Source organism: Mus pahari, chromosome 17, assembly GCF_900095145.1.
Source record: "Mus pahari chromosome 17, PAHARI_EIJ_v1.1, whole genome shotgun sequence".
In the NCBI taxonomy this organism is placed as follows: Eukaryota; Metazoa; Chordata; class Mammalia; order Rodentia; family Muridae; genus Mus; species Mus pahari.
In genome coordinates this window covers 9,909,375-9,931,771 of record NC_034606.1, presented here as the reverse complement: position 1 = coordinate 9,931,771, position 22,397 = coordinate 9,909,375, and the positions used below count along the sequence as shown (strand labels likewise).

The 22,397-nt window shown below is 34.8% G+C and overlaps 1 protein-coding gene across 1 annotated transcript in view; it reads left to right on the top strand.

Moving 5' to 3' along the window:
• The window catches only part of Eif3e (eukaryotic translation initiation factor 3 subunit E), a 31,054-nt gene extending 9,027 nt beyond the window's left edge, over positions 1-22,027 (top strand). The window contains exons 5-13 of the mRNA XM_021216368.1: positions 1,065-1,169; positions 5,619-5,744; positions 6,279-6,403; positions 8,507-8,633; positions 9,286-9,387; positions 10,782-10,891; positions 19,828-19,930; positions 20,506-20,640; positions 21,843-22,027. Coding sequence (XP_021072027.1) covers positions 1,065-1,169; positions 5,619-5,744; positions 6,279-6,403; positions 8,507-8,633; positions 9,286-9,387; positions 10,782-10,891; positions 19,828-19,930; positions 20,506-20,640; positions 21,843-21,881 — 972 coding nt within the window. The 3' untranslated portion in view covers positions 21,882-22,027. The remainder of the gene's footprint in view (positions 1-1,064; positions 1,170-5,618; positions 5,745-6,278; positions 6,404-8,506; positions 8,634-9,285; positions 9,388-10,781; positions 10,892-19,827; positions 19,931-20,505; positions 20,641-21,842) is intronic.
• Positions 22,028-22,397: the final 370 nt, after the last annotated feature.

Here is a 22,397-nt window from a genome sequence, read left to right as displayed (position 1 = left end):
ATCCTCTTTTGATAATAAATCCCCACAGTGCTTGTCATTTTGTGAATCATATAATAGTAGCTCATGTTAGCCCCAACAGAAGACTAAACCTAGAGAAGGTGGGGTCTCTTTTTTTTTCTCCCTCTTCCTGAGCCCCCAGGACTCTTAGATTTTTGAGGACAGGATATTGCCAAACTGTCTCCAAATTTGTGATGGTCCTTCTGCCTGCTTTCTGGCTTTAGGATTATATGTATGTGTCTAATTCACGATTTTTTTTCCATGTGGGTTTACTTAACTAAATGAAGACAGAACTAGAGTTGAGTGAAAAATTTTCTTTTTACAGTAGAGAACATTTTGGCTACCTTAGGGAATGCAGTAGCTCTTGATATTTCCATCGCTTTCATTAATTTACAAATTTATAAGTAAATGTTATTTAATTTTTTGTATACATCTTTGATTTCTCTTTTGTTAGCATAGGGAATTTTATATTGTATATAATCAAACTTAGCTTTTAAGTCTTAGCTCCCATTTAATAATTGTGTAGATGGCTTGCTGACCAGTACATAATACTCTGTGGTTTGCAACAGAATATTTAGTAGTTTGTTGTTTGAAGTCTTTAGTTCCTTTAGATTTCTTCTGTTTGATTTTATTTACATATTAATTCTCAAAGTTGATGTAATTTTGAGCCTAATTTTCAGAGAAGAGAGGTTTATTGTATGTGTTCTTTGTGTAAGACCACAAAAACCTTGGAGGTGGGTGTGTGGGTGGTAGTTGACTAAATCAGCCAACTTAGTAGACTTAGAGCAGACTTCAGTTGCAGTCCACGATTGCTTTGTAGGCAGATTGCTATCAGCACACTTTAGAACTCTTTTGAGATCAAAAGTAAGCATTAAATTGACAGTTCCGTGTGTGTATGTACACATACACAGTCATACATGCATACAATCAAGTGTTTTCTCGTTATGGTATTATTGGTGATAATTATAGGGAGACTTTAAAAGAATTGACTTGTTTGCTCATTTAAAAGAGTTATATAAATAATGGAATTATATAACTTAACTATAGAAGGTTTTTTTCCCCCCCAGTTTAGGCAAGAGTACTTAGATACACTCTACAGATACGCAAAATTCCAGTATGAGTGTGGAAATTACTCTGGGGCCGCAGAGTATCTTTACTTCTTTAGAGTCTTGGTAAGTACCTGTTTATTGTTTATATATTTGGTTTCCTTTTTCTTTTACCTTCTACTTCCAGAACTTTGATTTGAGTCTTTCTATTAAATTTTACAACAGTCATTTGCAAAGGAGAAAAGTAATTAAGGTTAAAAAAAAAAAAAAAAAAAACCAAACAGGGGCGGTGGCTTCACAACAAAAGCCAAATAGGAAACCTTGTTAAGGTTGAGAAGGTTAAGGTGAAATGGAACGAGTCACATACTTGTGCAGCCCAAACCTGGCAACCAGTTTGATCCTCAGAAACCACATCAGGGTGCAGAGAGAACCAACTCTATAAAGTTGTCCTCTTCAGTTCCACACATAGGCTATGGTAGCCTGCATCCATGCACAAAAATGTTTTTAAATACAACTTAAAAACAAATTTAGATTTATAATTTGACTTTGAAATCCAAAAATAGGAAACTAATAGCTTATAATTATATGAATTTTAGTATTAGCAGAATTCTGTCTTATAATGGATTTTTGTGGTACTGTAAGCAGAATGAATGACTTTATAGTTTAGTGCGTGTTACCTAACCTGTTCCTTGTTCTGAACAACTGTAATCCTGTTAGATGTTATATTTTGATACTGACCTAATTTATATTTACCCATTAGTAGAAAGTGAAGAGAAGCAAGGTGTGGAGACACTGGAGCAGTGTTACTAACTGGCATTGGAGTCTATTGGGTGGGTCACTGTCTAGATTTGCTACTTTTGCAGAGGGGAGAGAAAGTTGTATGAAGTCTGATTAAAACGCAGGCCTTCAACTTAACAAGTTTTCTCATTCTGTCTTCTTTTTAGATAATTGCAGCAATACTTTCAAAATTCTAAATCTTACCTAGCTTTTTATCTGAGAAGTTATAGTTTATTACTCACTGTGGATTGATGAGCAAGTTCCCAAAGCCAGTGGTTTCTCTACTTGATCCTAGAAGTTAAACTCTGACTAAGACAGGGACTTTCTGTCTTCCAATCTTACATTTCTTTATTTTCTGTTGCTTTTTTTCCTTTAGTTTTCTATGTCACAAAGAAAAACACTTGGACCATGTTGTCTTTGGTGCCGTCAATGAAATTCAGCTTTCCTGTTTGGGGCAGTTCGAAGGACAGATCAGTGTTACTCATTCAGCTATTTCCTACATTAAAATTGCACAGGGAACTTTTTAATACTACCCACCATCCTTCCTTCAAGGAAACAAATGTTTTCTGTTTTTTTCTAAGCTAGATTTAAAATATTATTTTTCTTTCCCCTCATTTGCAATGAGTTTTTCATTTATGGATAAGCTGTGATTTGCTTGCCAGTGCACTGAAGGTAATCATTGATGTTAAACTTGGAGTGACTTATCAGAAAATTCCATCGCTTTTACCTTGAATGTTACCAGAGATTTAGGAGAGCAAAAGTTGATTACTTTGAGAATATAAACAGCTTAAGCTAGGATTGTAAAGCCAGAAGCCTGGTATGATTACAGGTACATGAAAAGAGCCGGTTATTCATATCATTTGTTACTGCTGGGAGTGAATTTTGAGAATGAAGATTTAGTGTCATGTTAGAGTTCCAGCACAGTAATTTTATTGTTGCTGGTCAGTGAGTGAACGTGCCATTTTTCTAAGACATGGAAACTTAAGGTAACTGCTGGAAATCCAGATATTGAAACTCTTCTAGTGTATCGACGCTTGAAAGCAGGTTGCTGTGAAGAGCCAACGGTAATGACATGGAGTTGAGCCAGGGTAGTGCACGTGAACCTTTTGGGGATTACAAACCTTCCTAAGCTTGTACAAAAAGCTTTTATCCGACCACATATTCATATTCTAGTTTTATGAGTGTCATGATTATGTAGTATGGCTTTATAATTAGTCTAAAAATTTCTACAATAAATAGATGTGTATTTTATAATTGGGAGTTTTAATATTTACTTTGAAAAGCTATGACATGTATTACTCTGTCTTTTAAAAACATTCAACTCTATGCTGTTTGATTATTCCTAAGACGTCCTATATTGGAATTCAAGTAATAAAATTTCTTAAAATTTATGTAGTATTCACTAAAAAAATGTCTCATTTTATACCGTAAAATATTTGAGCTACGTAGAAGCTGTTTTCTTTTGGCATATTGTTACTTAGTGCAAAGAAAGGAAGACTAGATGTTAATTATATTTTCTTGATTTAGATACAGCCATTAAAAATCTCAGGTGTTTAAAAGTTGAGTAGCAAAAATGAAAATCTTGGTTTTGATTTTGATGAAAATGATATGTTTTATTTTATTTATTTTTTTTTCCATTTCTGGATTTTTTTTTTTCCTGGTGGTTGGTTTCTCTTTTAAATCTATGGTTAAGGAAACATAAGCTATGAAAGAGCCATTGTAACTATGGGCTGAGATTAGAATTTGACTCTCCAAATGACCTATTGCAGGTCAGTGTTTATAAATTAAAGCTGTGTGACCCTAGATTTATTTTTTAAAGACTTGGTGGCTTTTCGACTATGTTGAGGAATGTCTGTTTGGATGTGAGACTTCTTTGCACTTTGCTCCAAAAGTATGTTAATTAAAATGAAATAAAGAGAATGGTAGAAATGTTTGAATGGTTTTTGTTTTAAAAGTTGTGCTGAATTTTTATTAAAGATCTGTCCTCACTATAGAGCCCTTGGTTTATCTCTAAAATGTGACTATTAAGGAACTATTGAAGTAAAAGTGATTTTAAAATGCCATTTCTTACTATATTTTTTTAGTTTTCTTTTTTTCCTTTTTTTTTTCTCCCAGTTAGAATTGAAGATGTATTGACTGTCAGTGGCATATCAGACCATTTAACAGCACTTTCCTTGTTGCACAGACACCTTGGGTAATGGTGACTTTCGCATCTTGGCCACAGTTTTGGCTCTGATATGCCTATTGGCTGTCAGTTTAAAGGGTATCTAGTTTATACTGAGTCCCAAACATGGCTTATACTTCACTGTCTCTAGTTGAAATATATATTGAGTCAGTTGTTTTTTAGTTTTAGGTAGACAAAGTAAGTGTATTAAAGTTGATAACATATTAGACTTGATGAAATTGTGTCAGGTCAGGATTTGTACTTAGGACTGGTGCGTGTATATGCAAAGCAGTGATGGATTCTCTTTACCACTCTGTGCAGTATTCCATTGAGACAGTCTTTAGCTGTACCTGGTGTTAGACTACCACGTAATCCCCCATTCCCAGCACTGTGGATATAGGTAGTTGTGCATATTTAAGTATGAATCATATTTTAGGTACACTTCATGATAAAAATTGGAACAAGTAGCTTCTTGCTCATTTTTCAAATTTTAATTTATAGATATTCTATTTTTGACTGCTCTGAGAGCTTGCTAAATGTTTTCCAAAACATTTGTGAAAATTACTGCAAATGATAATAATAATTATGTCAAAGTGCTATAGCACCTCAATAACCTCACATTTACTGAGATCTTAGCATGTGTTGGGTAATGCACTTTTTGTCATGTTGAAGCTATGTGGAGGCTAATACAGGTGGCATTGCTGCCTATGGTAGCAGTGGCAGAGGTGAACACTTGGCTGGCTTTCTAATCACACTGTACAGTTACGTTTTAATATATAATACACATTACAGGTACATTCTGTTGTGTAAATGCTTTGGTGAAAAGTGAATTCAGAATTTCATTTTGGAGTCAGGAATATATTCTTTCTTCTCAGATACCTTCCCTTGCTTTTGCTGCTTTAGACATGATTTTTTCAGATTCATTTTATTTGTTCCCATTGGTGTGCTGTAAGGGAATATTCTTTAGCAGTTTTTATCATTGGTTTGGTAGTTAGTTATTTACAACTTTGAATGGAATTTGTCAGTAACTTCTTTTATAAACCCATAGGCCTGTATTTTGCATTTTCTTTCCTGTGCTATTTTTGTATTATTTCTTTTCTAAAGAGTCAGATCTGTTCAGTGGTGCAGGCTGTCTTCAAGCCTGTGATCTTCCTGTCTCAGCTTTCCTCGTGCTGAGATGGCAGTGTGCTCCTGTGAATGAGGTTTAGGAGCTTTAGTTTCTTACACCTTGAATTCATTAACATTAGCTTTCTTTGAATCTAAAGTGATATGTAAAGTAGTCACAGGAGTACGGAATTTGATTGCATATGTATTATCTGAAATAGATTATGCTAAAGAGATGCTGCTGTTTGCTAGCTTTAAAATCGCCTTTTACTTTACAGTGAAGACCTGATAGTAAAAGCCTTAAGTATTTTTAAATATGTTAAGTAGTTTACTATTGTGTTTCAAAAAGGCCTGAAAATAATGAGTTTGTAGTAGAGATATAATTTAGATATTTCTTTAGGTAGGCTAGATGGATGTAGTAGAGATATAATTTAGATATTTCTTTAGGTAGGCTAGATGGATGTATTGGGTATAAAATGTACCTTTGTTCTTGCTATATAATATTGAGGCTGTAACTCATTTTCATATAGGTCCCAGCAACAGATAGAAATGCTTTAAGTTCGCTCTGGGGAAAACTGGCCTCTGAAATCTTAATGCAGAATTGGGATGCAGCCATGGAAGACCTTACTCGATTAAAAGAGACCATAGACAATAATGTAAGTTACATGTTTTGGATTGAGTCTCTGAAAGTTCTTTGCACTTGTTGTATTTTCTGATATGGAACAACACTGCACAGTATAAGAGGGGAAAAAAGGAATAAAAATCGTTAATATTTTGAATTTTTTTTTTTTTTTTTTTTTTATGTTTGTGGTTCTGCCTTGACTGAATTCTCACTTGGTGGATAAGTCCCCTAACCTTGAAAACGGTCACACTTGGTTTGATGGCTGTAGCTACCATGCCACTGAAAATGATACTGCCCTGTCAGTGCCTCCTACTGCAGAAAGTTGTTGCAGAAGCTGAGTTTCGCCCACAGTTAGTGTCACCCTCCCACCCACTAATTAAAGGCTGTTTGCATCTGTCCTTGGTTTTAAAACATCTTTGGGTGGGTTCAAGCCTTGATCATAAAGTGTGGTTAGGATAGCCTTAGAGTAGAGCCTTGTAGTTAGTTATACTTCTGAAATTGGTGTCTGTTTGCATGTCTGTTTTTCATATACTAATATTTCCTCTATGTACATTTCTTAATCCTTCAGTCTGTGAGTTCTCCACTCCAGTCTCTTCAGCAGCGAACATGGCTCATTCATTGGTCTCTATTTGTTTTTTTCAACCATCCAAAGGGCCGTGATAATATTATTGATCTCTTCCTTTACCAACCACAGTAAGTTGCATCATTGTTTAATTGTACTTTTGATTTATGATTTTTATGTTAAGTCAGTTTGCATTGACTCAGGGTTCTCTGTTACCTAGTACAAAGCCAGTCTCCATTTCTATGGGTTACACATTTGTAACCATGTGAGAGAAAAACTCCATCATTACTGAATATGTAAGATATTTTGTTCTTGCAATCATTCTATAAATACAGCAGTAACTACAAACAGAAATCTATATATTACATATGACAAGTAATTAGAGATTAAGTTATACAGGAGTGTGTGCAAACAATATCTTACTCTTTATAAAGGAGTTTGATATCCATAGATTTTGACATTTGGAACCACTCATCTGATAATACAGAGGGGTGTCTGTAAATTCAAGTGTAAGGAGTAAAGGCCTATGCTAAGTTATTGGAAAAGAAAAAGAGAGGTGGGTAGTTATGTTATGGGAAAATCCTGTTTGTATTGGCTTGCTGTGTTCAGCTTTTGGTTTGTCTTGGGTTGATAAGAAATTGAGCGCACTGCTCAGTGAATTTTGTGAACAACACCATTCTGTTGGCCAGAAGTAATTTTATTTTTATTTACTTTTTAAAAGTTCTTCCAATGTTACTGAGGTTTTTTTATGTACCTAAAATTTGATCATCTTCCTTCAAATCATGGATATACCACCACACTCAGCAAATCTTTTTTTTTTTTTTTGGTTTTTCGAGACAGGGTTTCTCTGTATAGCTATGGCTGTCCTGGTACTCACTTGGTAAACCAGGCTGGCCTCGAACTCAGAAATCCGCCTGCCTCTGCCTCCCGAGTTCAGCAAATCTTTAAATTCAAATCTTTCAGATATTAGGATATGTGTTTGTATATAAGTGTGTGTGCATGTGTGTATCACATGTGTACATATTCATGTTACAACAAATAAAGAGATTGTGCCTTTAAGGCGCAATGGAAATGAATTGATTTAAAGTGTGTAACATTGAATTTGTAGTATGGCTATGCTGATAGCTATATCCTCATCACCAGACTATAACCTCTGATTGTCATCTGATTGGAGAGCAACTAGAAGAAAGTTAAGAAATTTAAAATATTACATCACAGCAGAGTTAGCTCACAAAGACTAATGGAAATGATGTTTCAACAGAGTTTCCCTTTAGTTGTTTTATTAACAAGGAAAAGTCATTTATTAGTGGGAATTCGCTTGTTTTTTTATTTCAACAGAAAAGGCACACACCCAGAACAAGTGAATTTGGTTAATACTAGAATGGTTGCTCAGGTCAGGGCTCTGGTGACTTGCTCAGGAGAAGGTAGATGTTTTCTAAGTTATGGCTGTCCTTAGGCTATGGTCGTCACACACTGCATGATATTAAATTTCACTTCTGCAGTCTAATACTCAGTCTGAAATTTCAAAGTGAAACAGTGCTTTCATGTAAAATTTATGTTTCAGTAAAGTCATTTAGATGACAGCATGGTATGAATCAGAACTTGCAGCTTTGTACATTTTCCGTTCTGTCAAAAGTTAAAACAAGAAGCAGACCTTCCTAGCTGCAGGAATTTGTGACAGATACTTTTAAGTCACATTGCAGTCTAGGATGTTGCAGCCCTCACTGCAAGCACAAAGGAAAGTCCCATGCCTCTAAATTTATTCAACCCAGTTCCATTGAAAGTGATGCTGTAATTTAGTCACATGCTAAGAAGCAGTCTCAAGACCATATAACTGAATTGTGTAAGCAATGAAGTGCTCCCATATGCTTGTCAATTGATGACAGTATTTAGTTAAGAGAATCTATGCAAGAAAACTGAGTTTAAGAAACTGATTATAAAGACCTCCCAACAATGGATGGAACAATGATAAGTGACTTCCTAGACTCCTGAAGTGAGTTTTCCTGATCACTCTAATTGGCGATAGTGATGATACTCCTGTTGAGTTTCTTGTCATCGGATTCTGCTGATTTTACAGGTGGTTATTCTCTTGTACTACTTAAATGCAATTCTTAAATGCTTATACTCTTAGGCTAAATGATGTTAGATGTTTTCTTTAGTTCACACTGAACTATATACATGAAAAGTTGTGGGAATTTAGTGAATATTAAATAACTGTTGTATTCTTACCTTAGGTACCTTAATGCAATTCAGACAATGTGTCCACATATTCTCCGCTATTTGACCACTGCCGTCATAACCAACAAAGATGTGCGGAAACGCCGACAGGTGCTGAAAGATCTAGTGAAAGTGATTCAACAGGTAAAACTAAACTTAAAGTAGTGAGACAGTAGGTGTGATCTCTAAACGCTGGGGTGGGTCTTAGGGGAAAATATGTAAGGTGAAAATATGAAACTAGAGAGAAATTAGCAAGCCCTGGGCTTACTTTTGCAAAATCATAGGTGTCTTTATGATCAATATGGTATGAGTGGTTAGTGCTTCGTGGAGCTGCTTGTTAATGGTTTATGGAGTGGTTGCCTGTTCCAGATGGTGAGCTATTAAACTGAACATTGTAGTAACAGTTCTTAATATGGGCAGAAGCCCCTGCAGTTTGGTTTATATGGAGCTTCTCAGTTGTTAAAAAAAAAAAAAAAAAGCCAAAGAAATCAGATGTAATCTAAGAATGCATTTATACAGAGAAATGATTGCTATTGTAGGTATATGTTCATATCTGGAAAAGTACATCATTGTTTATTGACTAGAGGAGACTAGGTATTAGAATTGAATATTGTGGAATGATTCTAAGATGAGAGTTTAGAAACTTTAATTTGGACATGTGACAAACTTAATGTGTTATACGAGGTAAGGGTTATATTGGGTGCTTTGAGAAGATGACATTGGATTAGCTGTGAATTGGCATTATGTTAAACACTGCTTAACAAGATCTAACTGGACATTTGGCTTAATTTTGTAGGAATCTTACACATATAAAGATCCAATTACAGAATTTGTTGAATGCCTATATGTTAACTTTGATTTTGACGGGGCTCAGAAAAAGCTGAGAGAATGTGAATCAGTAAGTATGAATTTTTACTAAGCAACTTATATTCTTAAAATTTTGAGATGTGGTAAAGTATTGAAGTAACTGATAAGAAAAATTAAATGGTATATTATCGACAGAATGAAGACACCTAGTTGGCATTGTCTCCTTTAGGTTACGGAAATTAAAACATCAACTGTCTGAATTCATCTGAGTCTCCTTAATTCTGTTTCTTTAATCTGGTTCATATGTACATGCATATCACAACTGTGATCCCCTTATTTTGCCACATCTATTTATTTATTTGTTCATCTTCCCAAACATATTTGGGATTAGGTGAGGGTGAGTACACAGTTTGCTATTTATCTTAAGGTGATCCTAGGCTCATGATCCTTAGATCTTAGTTTCCTGAGTGCTGAGATTGAAAGTGTGCAATCCCATCCTCAGATAGTTTTGTCTTTTAAAATCAAATTACGGGAACAGAATTTTCAGTTTAAGAGCTTGTTTCTCTAAGGGGAAAAAAATGTAAATATACATTGTGGTAAAATATACGTTGTGGTAGGTTTTGAAAATTAGTCAAAATAGAAAACTAAAATCTTGCTTGATAGTTTCTGTCAGTGTAACCATATGAACATTACACATTACGTATACATTCTTTTTGAAATAATCTCTTTTAATTATTACTGTCTTTGAAATAGGAGCTGTTCATTGCAATGTTTCCTAACCCTGTCTTGTAGAAAGTTCATTCTTTATTATTACTCATTCTTAGTTCATTCTTTATTTTTAAGTTAGCTAGAGTATGTTGTTCCAAAAAAAAAAACATATCAAGGAAGTTATTCTGTTACCTCAAATCATCAATAAAACAAGGAGACATTAGTAATTCCTGGAGAGTTTTTTTTTTTTTTTTCTGTCATTCTTTATTTGTTTAAATTATTATTAAGGATTTGGACATGAGCAACATTCTAAAGAGTACTGTTGTAGGATTCTTTTTTAATTTTTTTTATTTTATTATTTTCTTTATTTACATTTCAAATGCTATCCCGAAAGTTCCCTATACCCCTCCCCCCCCCCCCCGCCCCTGCTCCCCTACCCATCCACTCCCACTATTTGGCCCAGGCATTCCCTTGTGCTGGGTCATATAAAGTTTGCAAGACCAAGGGGCCTCTCTTCCCAATGATGGGCGATTAGGCCATCTTCTGCTACATACGCAGCTAGAGACTCGAGCTCAGGGGGTACTGGTTAGTTCATATTGTTGTTGTACCTACAGGGTTGCAGCCCCCTTCAGCTTCTTGGGTACTTTCTCTAGCTCCTCCATTGGGGACCCTGTATTCCATCCAATAGCTTAGTGAATAAAGCAATGAAGTAGGCAAAGAGAGTCAAGTTTTTAAGAACAGTTGTCAGCTAATTAATTTTAAATATTATGTATCTAGGTGCTTGTGAATGACTTCTTCCTGGTAGCGTGTCTTGAGGACTTCATTGAGAATGCCCGTCTCTTCATATTTGAGACTTTTTGTCGTATCCACCAGTGTATCAGCATTAAGTAAGAGCACACAGACTGCATGTATATTTTCTACTTTCATTCTCTACAGATTGTCATTTATTATAATGTTACACGTAATGAGATTTCAGTTAATTCTATCTTTATTTCTCTTTTAAAAGAAAATAATTTGCTAATAATTTATGAAAATTTTAACATGTTTGAAGTTTTAGAAATGTTTAGTCTTTGAGTGGCAGAATATAGTTTTCTGGAAGTGACAAGTTGAAGCCTTTTTCAGCTTATTTTCAGTTATCTTTTTTTTAGAGTAAACAGTGTTGTTCCATTATGAACAGATAGGTAAAATGGTTTTCAGCAGTGGGTCAAATGACTTAGCCCTTAGCAATTGAAAATGTTGTTGAAAGACCACTACATTTGGTAATAATTTTGTTAATTAAGTTTGTTTATTAAATTACATATTTAAATTCTCATGTAGTAAGCTTCTGTGACATCCTAAAATGTTGAAACATGGAAAGCTTGTGGTGAATTTTAGTTGAAAGTTTCTCTGTTGTGTGAGAAAATAATTAGGAAAATTGTGAAATGTATATGAGCTATTAGAAACTAATTTCATGTATTAAAGTTTCAAAAATTATTAGCATCTTTTGGCCTCAGATGAAGTCAAATATAAAACATAAAAACTTGGTACTTTTAATCTTTGCCTCAGAGGAATTGTATGTAAAACAAATTCTGTTTCTTAATGCCATTTGGTTTTGGTAGGAGATCCATCCATACTTGCCTAATTTTAGTGAATTGTTCTTGAAGTGGTTGTCTATGGAAGTGTAGTGTGGTCCGTAGGCTTTTCTTATGGGAATTAGAACTTTGTTGTAGTTTGCAGGCATTTTTTTTTTTAAATTGATTCTCTTTTTCTTCCTGTATAATTGATTGTGTGATTAAAAAAGACAGGCAGATCACATATTGGGTGGTAGTACCTGGTGTAAATTGATCTTTGTTTTTAAAATTTGTGTTTAAGTCTTCTCTGCGAGAAAGGAATGTTGAGGATTCGGTTTTCTTTTTCTGGATGATTGTCCATTTCCTCATAGGCTTTGGTCGCTTGTGTGTTTGGGGTTGACCAGAACTTTTTTAGTTGTCCTTGTATTTGAAAGCAAATTTAATCTTTGTAAGTAAATAAATGTATTCTGAATGTGTTAAGTCACAAGGCTTCTTTTCATTTTACTTCTGAGGTACCATGGATTAGGAGTTTGTGCTAATTCTAGCTCTTTATAAATGGATATGTGAGTTCATTATTATGTTTCTTAAGTTTGAGTTTATTGTGTTTGTCAGTAAAATGGACTAAGTATTTATCGTGTGTCTATTCTTGTAAAATGTGTAGTTGGTAAAGGTAATACACACTAGGAATATCTCTGAAGGTTGATGGTTTTATCTGTGTTTGGTTGGCTTGCTTTTTGTTACTATCCGGGATCCACACCAGGGCCTTCTCATAGTTAATGCTAGGCAAGCACCTAACCACTGACCTATGTTCAAAGCTCTCTTTCCACTTTATTGTATATATGTTTACTGTTTTTTTGGTTCTCCTGTTTTTTGCTAGGCTGTCTCTAAAGCATCTTAAACTAAATTTCTAAAGGGGTTCCAAAGCCCTGGGTTCTCCGTACTTACTTGAGGTTAATCAGACTTTTCTTTGCCTGCCTTAGAAAAATTAAAAACACATTTTTTTTTTTTCTTTTAAGGAATACATAGATAATTTTCCTTTTCAAAATAGTAAATGAGATCAAGCACATTCAGGTTGTTGTGGGGGCTATGTTTTCAGATGTAAGTTTTGAGCTTCAAGGACTCTTAGAAAAAACTTCTAATCCAATACTGCACATCTATAGAAAAACTTATTTTAATAAATTATTTTATTTATTTATTTATTTATTTATTTATTTATTTATTTATTTATTTATTTGGTTTTTCAAGACAGGGTTTATCTGTATAGCCCTGGCTGTCCTGGAACTCACTCTGTAGACCAGCCTGGTCAGAAATCTACCTGCCTCTGCCTCCCAAGTGCTGGGATTAAAGGTGTGCGCCACCACGCCTGGCGAAAAATTTATTTTAAGTCTTGTCAGTTGAATAAGTCTAGGAAAACGTAGAACTTTCTGTGGTTCTGATGGGCATGCTTTGTATCTTCATTGTTTAACCTGGGGCAATAGTAACATGACATGCATTTCAAGGTCTAGAACCACAGCTTTCAAATGTTGGTGTGCATGTGTGTGCTGGCCTGCATGTGAACACTTTGGAGAATATCACATGCAGTCTTACTTATAGGTAAAGTTTTATATGCATGCAAGTAGATTAAATTGGGCCTTTTCCAGGCTGTTCATATACATTTTTTTCCTGATACTAGAGACTTATAGAAATACTGACTCTGTGTACTCTCTTGTTACTTAGCTGGGTACTTAAAGGTTTCGTGTCATCATGAATTACCATTTAGGCTGATAATCCTCTCATACATAGTAGTGTTCTTCACTAGGAATTGTTTTGTTGGGAACAGTTCATGTTTTTAAATATAACCTTTGTATAAGTTGATGTAGAATATATCGATTGAGCTGAAGAGTAAACATGAACTCTTTGTCAGCTGGTACTGAATCAAAATCTCTGTCCGCTGGTAACTGTATCCCAGAATTCTCTAGTTTTCTTTGGCACACACAGTTGTGATGTGTAACAGGGCTGCTGTGCCGTACCTTGAGGGTTGGTTATTCCAAGGCACAGCCAGAGTGGAAAAAAAGTCACACCTCATCACTTAATTTTTTTATCCATGTAAGTTATATCTCTTTAGAGTAATGAAGTTATAGACCAGTAACATTCTGTCTTTAGTATATTGAATATAGGAAGCTTTTTCATGTGTTGGAAAGCTGTTTTACTGAATTGAAATAATAGCAACTGAAAGTAATATGAGGGGTTTATAGTAAGATTTTACAAATGTAGATCTCTAATTCAGACTCCAGTGATTTCTAATCCATTTAAATGAACAACCGAACTAACCTTTATCTTAAACAGTACACAGAGAGAAAAAGCACTTATTCTGTGATCTAGTTTTCAAACTTTGCTGTATATTCAAGTCATCATGAGAAGTTATATAACAACTTAAATAGAATTGATTTTTTTTTTTTTCTGGCTTCACCCAAACCTTTTGAATCAAAACAGAACCAAACAATATAGCTTTTCAAAGAAGTATTGCCATTGTTAGCCAGACAATCAGGGTCAAGTAGTGACTATCCTCACAGGAATTGAAGTGTGGAAGAAGAAGCAGATACTAAGTGCACAAATACATTCAGGTTTAAAAGTTATCACTAATGTCTTAGTTTTACTTTTCTTATGCTGTGATGAGGCACCGTGGTGGAGACAATTAAGAAACCATTTAACTGGGGTCTTGCTAGCATAGTTTCAGAGAATAGTACATGGCCATCCTGTTAGGGAGTGTGGCACTAGGCAGCCAGACATAGTGCTTAAGCAGTAGCTAAGAGCTTCCAGCTTACCCACAGGCATGAGACCGCAAGAGCTGGACTGGGCCCAGTGCTGTGCCCTTTGAAACCTCAAAGCCCGCCCACCCCTGGTGACACACATTCTCCAACAAGGCCACATCTCCTAATCCTTCCTGAAGAATCAACAGTCTAGGAACCTAACATTCAAGTATATGCTGTGGTGCCCGTTCTCATTTAAACTACTTCAATAGATACTTGAAGAACAATATGGAATGATAGGAAAAAATTATATGAATATATATCGTATATTGGAAAGCCCAGAGAAATAATTCAGATGAAAGTTTGGTCAATCCGAAATGTTTGTACCTGACACTAGACTTTCTGTAAATGGTTAGTGTCACATTATCTTGTTCTGTTTCTTAGTCCATGATGGCCTGTTTTGACTTTCTAATTAGTGTATGTTCATATTCTTTCTAATTTCTTCCTTTTTTTCCTTTTGTGGGTTGGGAAGATGTGTGCATCTCTGGCTTCTTCATTCAAAAGGACGTATTTCAGTTGCTGAATACAATACCTTCATAAGGTTCATTGCTTATTAAACAACTTTATACTTGCAATTCAAAACATTTACTCATAATACACTGTCTAACATAAATTATGCAACATCTATCAGGAAAGATAGTGTGGTGGGGTTTAATATAGCTTACTATGTTATTAGATATATGTGTCTGACATATAAAAGCTGTTGTAAAATTGTCCTTGGACTAGTTTTCAACAGGAGATAAAACAAAGAATGAAAGCAGTATTTTGAATGCATATGATAAACGTGTTGAATTATGCACTAATATGATTTGTCTGGGGGATAATTTGGCTATTTCCAACTATCTTTGCGTTTTTAGCATTACAAGTCAGTCTGCTTCGGTTATTAAATAAAATTAGACCTTAGCATTTTCCTTAAAGTTATTACCACATAAGAATTTATATTTAAAAATCACATTTATTGGGAATAAAGAAATATAGTTAATAGATAGTAGTTTCAGGGGCCATTATCATCTCATTTCTGTGTTAGTTTTAATATAAGGTTATATATTTCAGTTGTTACATTCAGCATTTAGCGTTTCTGAGCTTGCTATGTCTGCCTGCTCTCACAGTTAACAGTAGCTTCTACTTAGCCGATTCCTTTAGTTAGTTCTCATAGCACAGATACACAGTCCTTCTCTTTCCATGTATTGGCTGCAGTCTTTAGTGAAAACCAGACCACAGGTTTCCATATCGTAACCCTTACTCAGTAACATTGGAAATAAATTGCGCTTGTCAACTAAAATTTGGAAAACCAAGTTATGAGATAGTTATTAATATCACATGTGAAATCCTGGATCCAAATCTGCAGTAAGATGGACAGAATAATGTCTTGAGGGTTCAGAGGAGAGAGAGACAATTGTCAAGACCTGGTATTGATGACTTGGTAGATAATCAATGTGGAATCAATAAAACACTACTTAGGTCACTAGATCAAGCTTTATATCTAAGGCTTGTAAATGGGGCCACCCGTATGGATCAATTCAAAGAAACAAAACAAAACAAAATATCCGGTTAGTGCTGGAAGCGTGAACAATCTTATTTAAAGCAACTGAATTGAGTGTTTGTATTTGCTTGATGTTGACGATTCTTTGCTCAGTGTACTTGTTAATTTTTGTTTCTGTATAACAGGTAAACTAGTCAGCTTTAAAGATATCTGAAGTAATTTCAGAGAAAATATTAAGCTCCTTTTGAAATGATTCCAGATGCAGTTAAGATTTTTAATACTATGTGAATCTATAATTTCTTTCTGTTTAGAGTAGAACTAGCCTGAATCTTTTTATCCTCAGATATTCTGTGCTTTGATTCATTTTATAGCCTTTCCTAGGGTGGCCTAAGTCACCTTTCTCTTTCGAGCTTTGATTAGTACTTTTATTTTGTTCATTTGATTTTTGTTTTATAAATCTTTAGTATTTTGAATGGATTTATTAATATATTCTTTTAAAATATTTTTACATTTATTATTCCCCTTAAGAGTGAATGAGAGAGAGCACGTGTGTTTCTCCGTGTGTGCATATAAGGTGAAAGGAACCTTCTGAATCAGAACTTTCCTTCCACTGTGTAGGTTCAGGAATTGAACTCTGGTTGTTAGGTTTGGCATCAAGGACCTTTACATGCTGAGCCATTTTGCCAATCAGTTTTTACATTTTTTTAGTTTTGTTCTTAAAGTGAATGGTAGCTTGGATAACCCAAGGTACCATCAAATAATGTTCTAATGCATGATTAGAACTTATTTCAAGTTTACTTTGACTCTATTAAGTAAAGGATCAAGAAAAAGTGAAGTCAGTGGGATTATTATAGCTCAGCCCATAGATGTTTATGCAACTCCACTGTGCCTAGCGCTAAATCACTGTAGCCATGTTAGGATGTGCATTTAAAGAGAAGCAGGATGTTGATTCTAGTTAGAATTAATTAACCTCCAACAAGACCATATCTCCTAATAGTGCCACTCCCTGGGCCAAGGATATTCAAACCACCACAAGCACAAATATAGGCGTAAATTGTAATTTTCTTTTAAAATCTGAAATTAGGTGTTTCCTTATGTCAACTCTAGGCTAGCATTGTTAACCCTGTTGGATTTTTCAGATTTTTCTAGTGATGATAATGATGGAGGAGGAAAGGGAGGTGGAAAGGGGGTGAAAAGGGTGGTAGTAGTTGGGGATTATATGATACCTACTCCCTAAATCCTTGAGAGTTGATCTTTGCCATAAGCATCAAAGCCAGTTCATGTTTCATTGAAAGAGTGATAGTGAAGGAAGAGAGTTGATTCGCTATGGCTGTTACATGGTATTCACATAACATATTCATATGTTATATGGTATTATATGATGGGAGATAATGGGAAGCTATAAACTTCTATTGTAGCTAAAATGGAGGAAGCTCCATAATTAAACTGGATAATTAAGTTTGAATGTTTTTTGCTTTTTGCATTATGAGATAGATATTTTGTAAAGATATGAAAAAGAGCTAGGAAATAAACTGATCATAAGGTTTTAGGGTGAAACTGTGTAAAATAGATTAAGGGCTCAAGATACAGATTATTTGGGTAATAACTGGAAAGTAGTTATGGGGCCTGAATCAGTTCCTGGCTTGAGCAGGAAGGGGTCAGACAATTAAGTCTTGGTTTCTTCCTTTGTGATATACATGATACCCTTTCTGTATGCATAGGAAATAAGCCATGTGAAAAAGGTGCATATTATTTGGTTTATTGTGTACAGTCTGCCTTGGAGACATGTAGTCAGCAAAGCAAAGTGATTAAGAGAGTAGGTTAGTTATAAAAACACATAATCATTGGAAGATTTATCAGGGTTCTTTTCTGTTTGAGAACCATGTAAGATATAGGTCAGTATATGAGGAAGAGGGACAACCTGTGCAAAGATCTTAGAGATGAGAGTGTTTGAAGAACATTTAGTATGACAGCTGATGAAAAGTGACTTTCATGATGAGTCTTTTGGTGAGAAGCAGTAGTTTAAAAAGTAACTGAAGTACTTCAGTTTAGATAGAAGTAACGAAGTAACACAGAAGACTCAAATATCAAATAACCTTGGTTTTAAACTGTTACTTTATTTACATAGATTATAAACAGTTTGCATTATAATTTAAAAATTTAATGGTGCTAACTACATAATTGTCTGAAAATTGGGTTCTCTGCTTTTAAACAGCAGAATATGACCAGGTTTAGTGACACATGCTTGTAACCTCAGCGCTTGGAATGGGGGTAGACAGAGGCAGTAGGCTCACTCCAAGTTTGAGGCCAGCCAGAGCTAAACAGCAAAATTCTGCTTCCAAATATTAAGTAAATAAGTAAAATGATAAAAGGTTTTAAACAAATTGTTTCAGTTCTGCTGAGTGAGATGTTTTTTAAAAGCTTGCTTCTTAAGTAACAGCTTCTTCAGATATTTATTTAGTGCAGAGGAGGTGAAATAACTGTGAAGTTACTGGAAAGATTATTTGCAGGATTTTTCCCACTTTGAAAACAATGCCTTTTAACTAGGGGGTTGGGGAGGTCTCTGGCATAGGCCTCTAATCCCAAATACTCAGGGGGTGGGACTGGAAGATTGCAAATTCAGACCCTCCCTGACCTAAAGACCAAGCAGTGGCAATTTAATTGTTTCAGAAAGTACCAAACAGGTTAAGAATATAGCACTGCCTTAGGGTTTTACTGCTGTGAACAGATACCATGACTTTATAAGAACAATATTTAATTGGGGCTGGCTTACATATCCAGAGCTTCAGTTCATTATCATCAAGGCAGGAGCTTGGTAGCATCCAGGCAGGAATGATGGAGGAAGAGCTAAGAGTTCTACATCTTCATCTGAAGGCTGCTAGGAGAAGACTGGCTTCCAGGTAGCTAGCATGAGAAGTACACCTCCACAGTGACACATCCTCCAACATGACCATACCTCCTAATAGTGCCACTCCCTGGGCCAAGGATATTCAAACCACCACAAGCACAAATGTAGAGTATCATTATCAAACTTATGCAAGGCCCGTTTTCAATCCTGTTGTGGACTATTTTATTAATAGACTTAACAATTTTTATATTTTGCACAAATTTTTCTCTTCAACAATAAAAAAGGGGTATGATAGAGAATATGCTATTTCCTAAAAGGTATTTTTGATTAATTGAATTGGTAACATTTGGGTAAAAGCCTTATCACTACATAACTGCTTATATAGCTGCTAGTGACTTAAATACATTTAAAGGTGGGCATACTGTTAGATCCAGAATTTCTGCCTATAGTATCCCAAGGAACTGTTTTGTTGAGGAGTTGGTGGTGAACATTGCTGACTTCTAGTCTTATTGAAAATATTCAAATTCTCTAAACCAAATCAATGATATTAAAGAATGAACAGTGTATAATAATTCAGGTAAAGATAAAGGGCATTTAATAATATATACACACTAATGCATTCAATTATAGTGTGTTCTTATTATCATGTGCATATGTACTCTTTGTCAGTTGGCTGATTGACAAGTAGCTGCTCAAGTCCAAGCCCTTTACAACCTCATTGTAAGTTGGGAAAATAAAGGATGCAGATCCATTGTCGAAGGGCATTTTAGCATGTCTCCATGGTGTCAGCTGGTATTGTCTCTCATCCTTTTCACTGGCATTGTTGGTTACATGCATAATAACTGCAGACAGCTCCATCACAATCATAAATAGCAGCCTTCAGCATTTTGTCAGTGTCATAAAACTCTTCTTTAGAGCACTCAAGATCATGTTTTCTAAACCACAAGTTTTATAAATGCAGAATACAGTAATTTTTGTCAAGGATCTTTACAAAGATTATAAAGAAATATAAGACAGGCATAATGGTATATATTGTTACAGGATTGGTATATATTGTTAAGAGTCATGTATGTAAGAATACTTGATCCAGAAGTATTTGAAGTCTATGAGTCACACTATGTACAAAACACTAAGCTTTTATATCTCTAATTAGTATGTTAGCAGACAAACTGAATATGACTCCAGAAGAAGCTGAAAGATGGATTGTGAATTTGATTAGAAATGCGAGGTTGGATGCCAAGATTGATTCTAAACTAGTAAGTACTGTATTGGTATGGTACATGCTATATAATAGTTGCTGACTCTTTTTATAATTCAGGAGAAATTTTAATTAGAAATTTTATTCTATAAACCTTGCTTTTTGATACATGATCTCACTGTGAGGGGCTGGCTACCTTGGAACTCACTGTACAAAAATATTCTGGCCGATTGCCTCTTATGCTGGGTTTATGGGCACGCACAGTACTTGTCTATGAATCTTTGTTAGGCTGAGCCTAGTGGTGCAGGCCTGTCATCTCCCCTACTTTACTTCAGGCTCTGAGGCAGGAGGATTGCATGTTCAAGGGCATCCTGGACAAATTAACAAAATACTGTCTCAAACTTGAAAAGGAAAACCAGTATGTGACTGTGTCTAAAAAGTTGTTTGTTCTGTGTCAGAACCCACTCCAGATACTGTATTCCCCACCAAAAAAATATTTGATGACAGTTGTTTGAATATTATCATCTCAATACAGTGTATAGGTGTGCAGCGGTTATATGGTATTGTGTTGTGCTCATCATCACTGAGACAAGACAAGCACTGACTTTACTAGAATAATTTGTTTCATTTCAGGGTCATGTGGTAATGGGCAACAATGCAGTCTCACCCTACCAGCAGGTGATTGAAAAGACTAAAAGTCTTTCTTTTAGAAGCCAAATGTTGGCCATGAATATCGAAAAGAAACTTAATCAGAATAGTAGATCAGAGGTAAGAATCAAACATTTTCTGTTCTGTCTGCGATTTAGCAATAATGTAACTACTATTACATGAACTTTGGGAACATAATCAGTGTTGTTTAGCATTCATTTTATATTTCTGTTTAAACTTACAAACATAGTGTTCAAAAAAATTACTAAATTGAAACTAAGTTTGTTTTAGATATATTTTACTCAGTAGTCAAGGAAACAAAAAAAATTACATTTCTAATAATAATTGGGTTTAATTCTTTTATTCTTTTGTGAACTTCCTCAGGACTCTTAACACATCATTTTGATTCTTTTAGATGATGATTTACATGTGCTTGAAATGTGTGTTCTCTTTCTAAATCTAAAGCATTAGTTCTATAAAAAGTTACGCTTTTCCTGCTGATCATACATCAATTTTAATTTCTTTTTATATGATGTCCATAGCTGTCCAAAAATATGCCCTTCTCTTTTAGTAGAGATTCCTCATTTTTGATGTTCAAAGAACTTGAGTGACCTGATAGTTTCAAACTTCCAAGTCTTCTTTAATTCTCCTTGGACTCCGACTGCATGTAACTGAAAGTAGTTAGTAACTGGGGTAGTGAATGACTCCATTGAGTTGGGGTTTGAAAAATGGGTTAAGTTACAATTGTGTTTTCCAATCAACTCTAGTAGAGCTGTGTGACAGGACTGAAATATTAGGGGAGGAGGAGGCCTGTGATTGGACAGGGAAAAGGAGACAGAGCTAAGAGCTGTAGAGACAGAGCATCGGAGAGAGAGAGGAAAGCCAAGATGGAGACAGTCGTGAACCGGAAGTTATGAGACCGTGAAGTTAGAAGAATTGCAATAAAGCTTTTATCATTTGGTTTTGAAATTATCATATTGATATCTTGTAAATTGAAAATTTATTGATATGTAAGTCTGATTATGGTTGACTACTATAAGCTTTAAGAGCTTTGATTCTACTGGGTATTGTGATGGCTGACCATGGGGTGGACGGTTTTTTAATATTTCCTGCTACAGAGCTTAGCCTTGAAAGTATTTCATATGATAGTTTTCTTCTTGTTTGCTTTTTTCCTATATATTCAGAATAAATTTGTTGATTATCTTTTCCATGTTTATTGTTTATTATGCTTTATCACTCTCCAAAAGATACTTGTACCACTTCCTTTTCTATTAGTGTTTTCCAATTTCATTTCATCTTGATTCTCTCTGCATGTGTTTTAGGCTCCCAACTGGGCAACCCAAGATTCTGGCTTCTATTAAAGGATTATAAAGAAAAGAAGAAAAAGGAATAAGTGAAAGACACAGTAGCCATTGTGTATAGAGGTTGACATACATTTTTAGAAGCAATTAACATGTTTGCTACAAATTTTGGAGAATTTGAATAAAATTGGCTATGATTCATTTTTTATCTTGTTTGAATTTCCTTGTATGCAAGTGTGTTTTATTAACTTTATTTTAAAACAATTATATTCCCAGGAAGTTGCTAAAGTAGTAGAGAAGTCCATATATAAATCCTATTTCCTTGGTACTGTAGAACAGAACAAACCAGGATTTTGACATTAGCACAGTATATATAAATGATTCCTTTTAAATTGGTGTAGACTTGTATCAACTTGTGGTTAAGGTACAGAACTATCATTAACTCACACTGTATCAGGTGTGTACATAATGTAACCACTGATCTGGTCCTCATCTCCAAGAATTTTATCAAAAATTGAATTTGAATTAGCCTATCAGGTTGACAGTTTTTATATCTGTAGTTCTATAGAAGCCTAA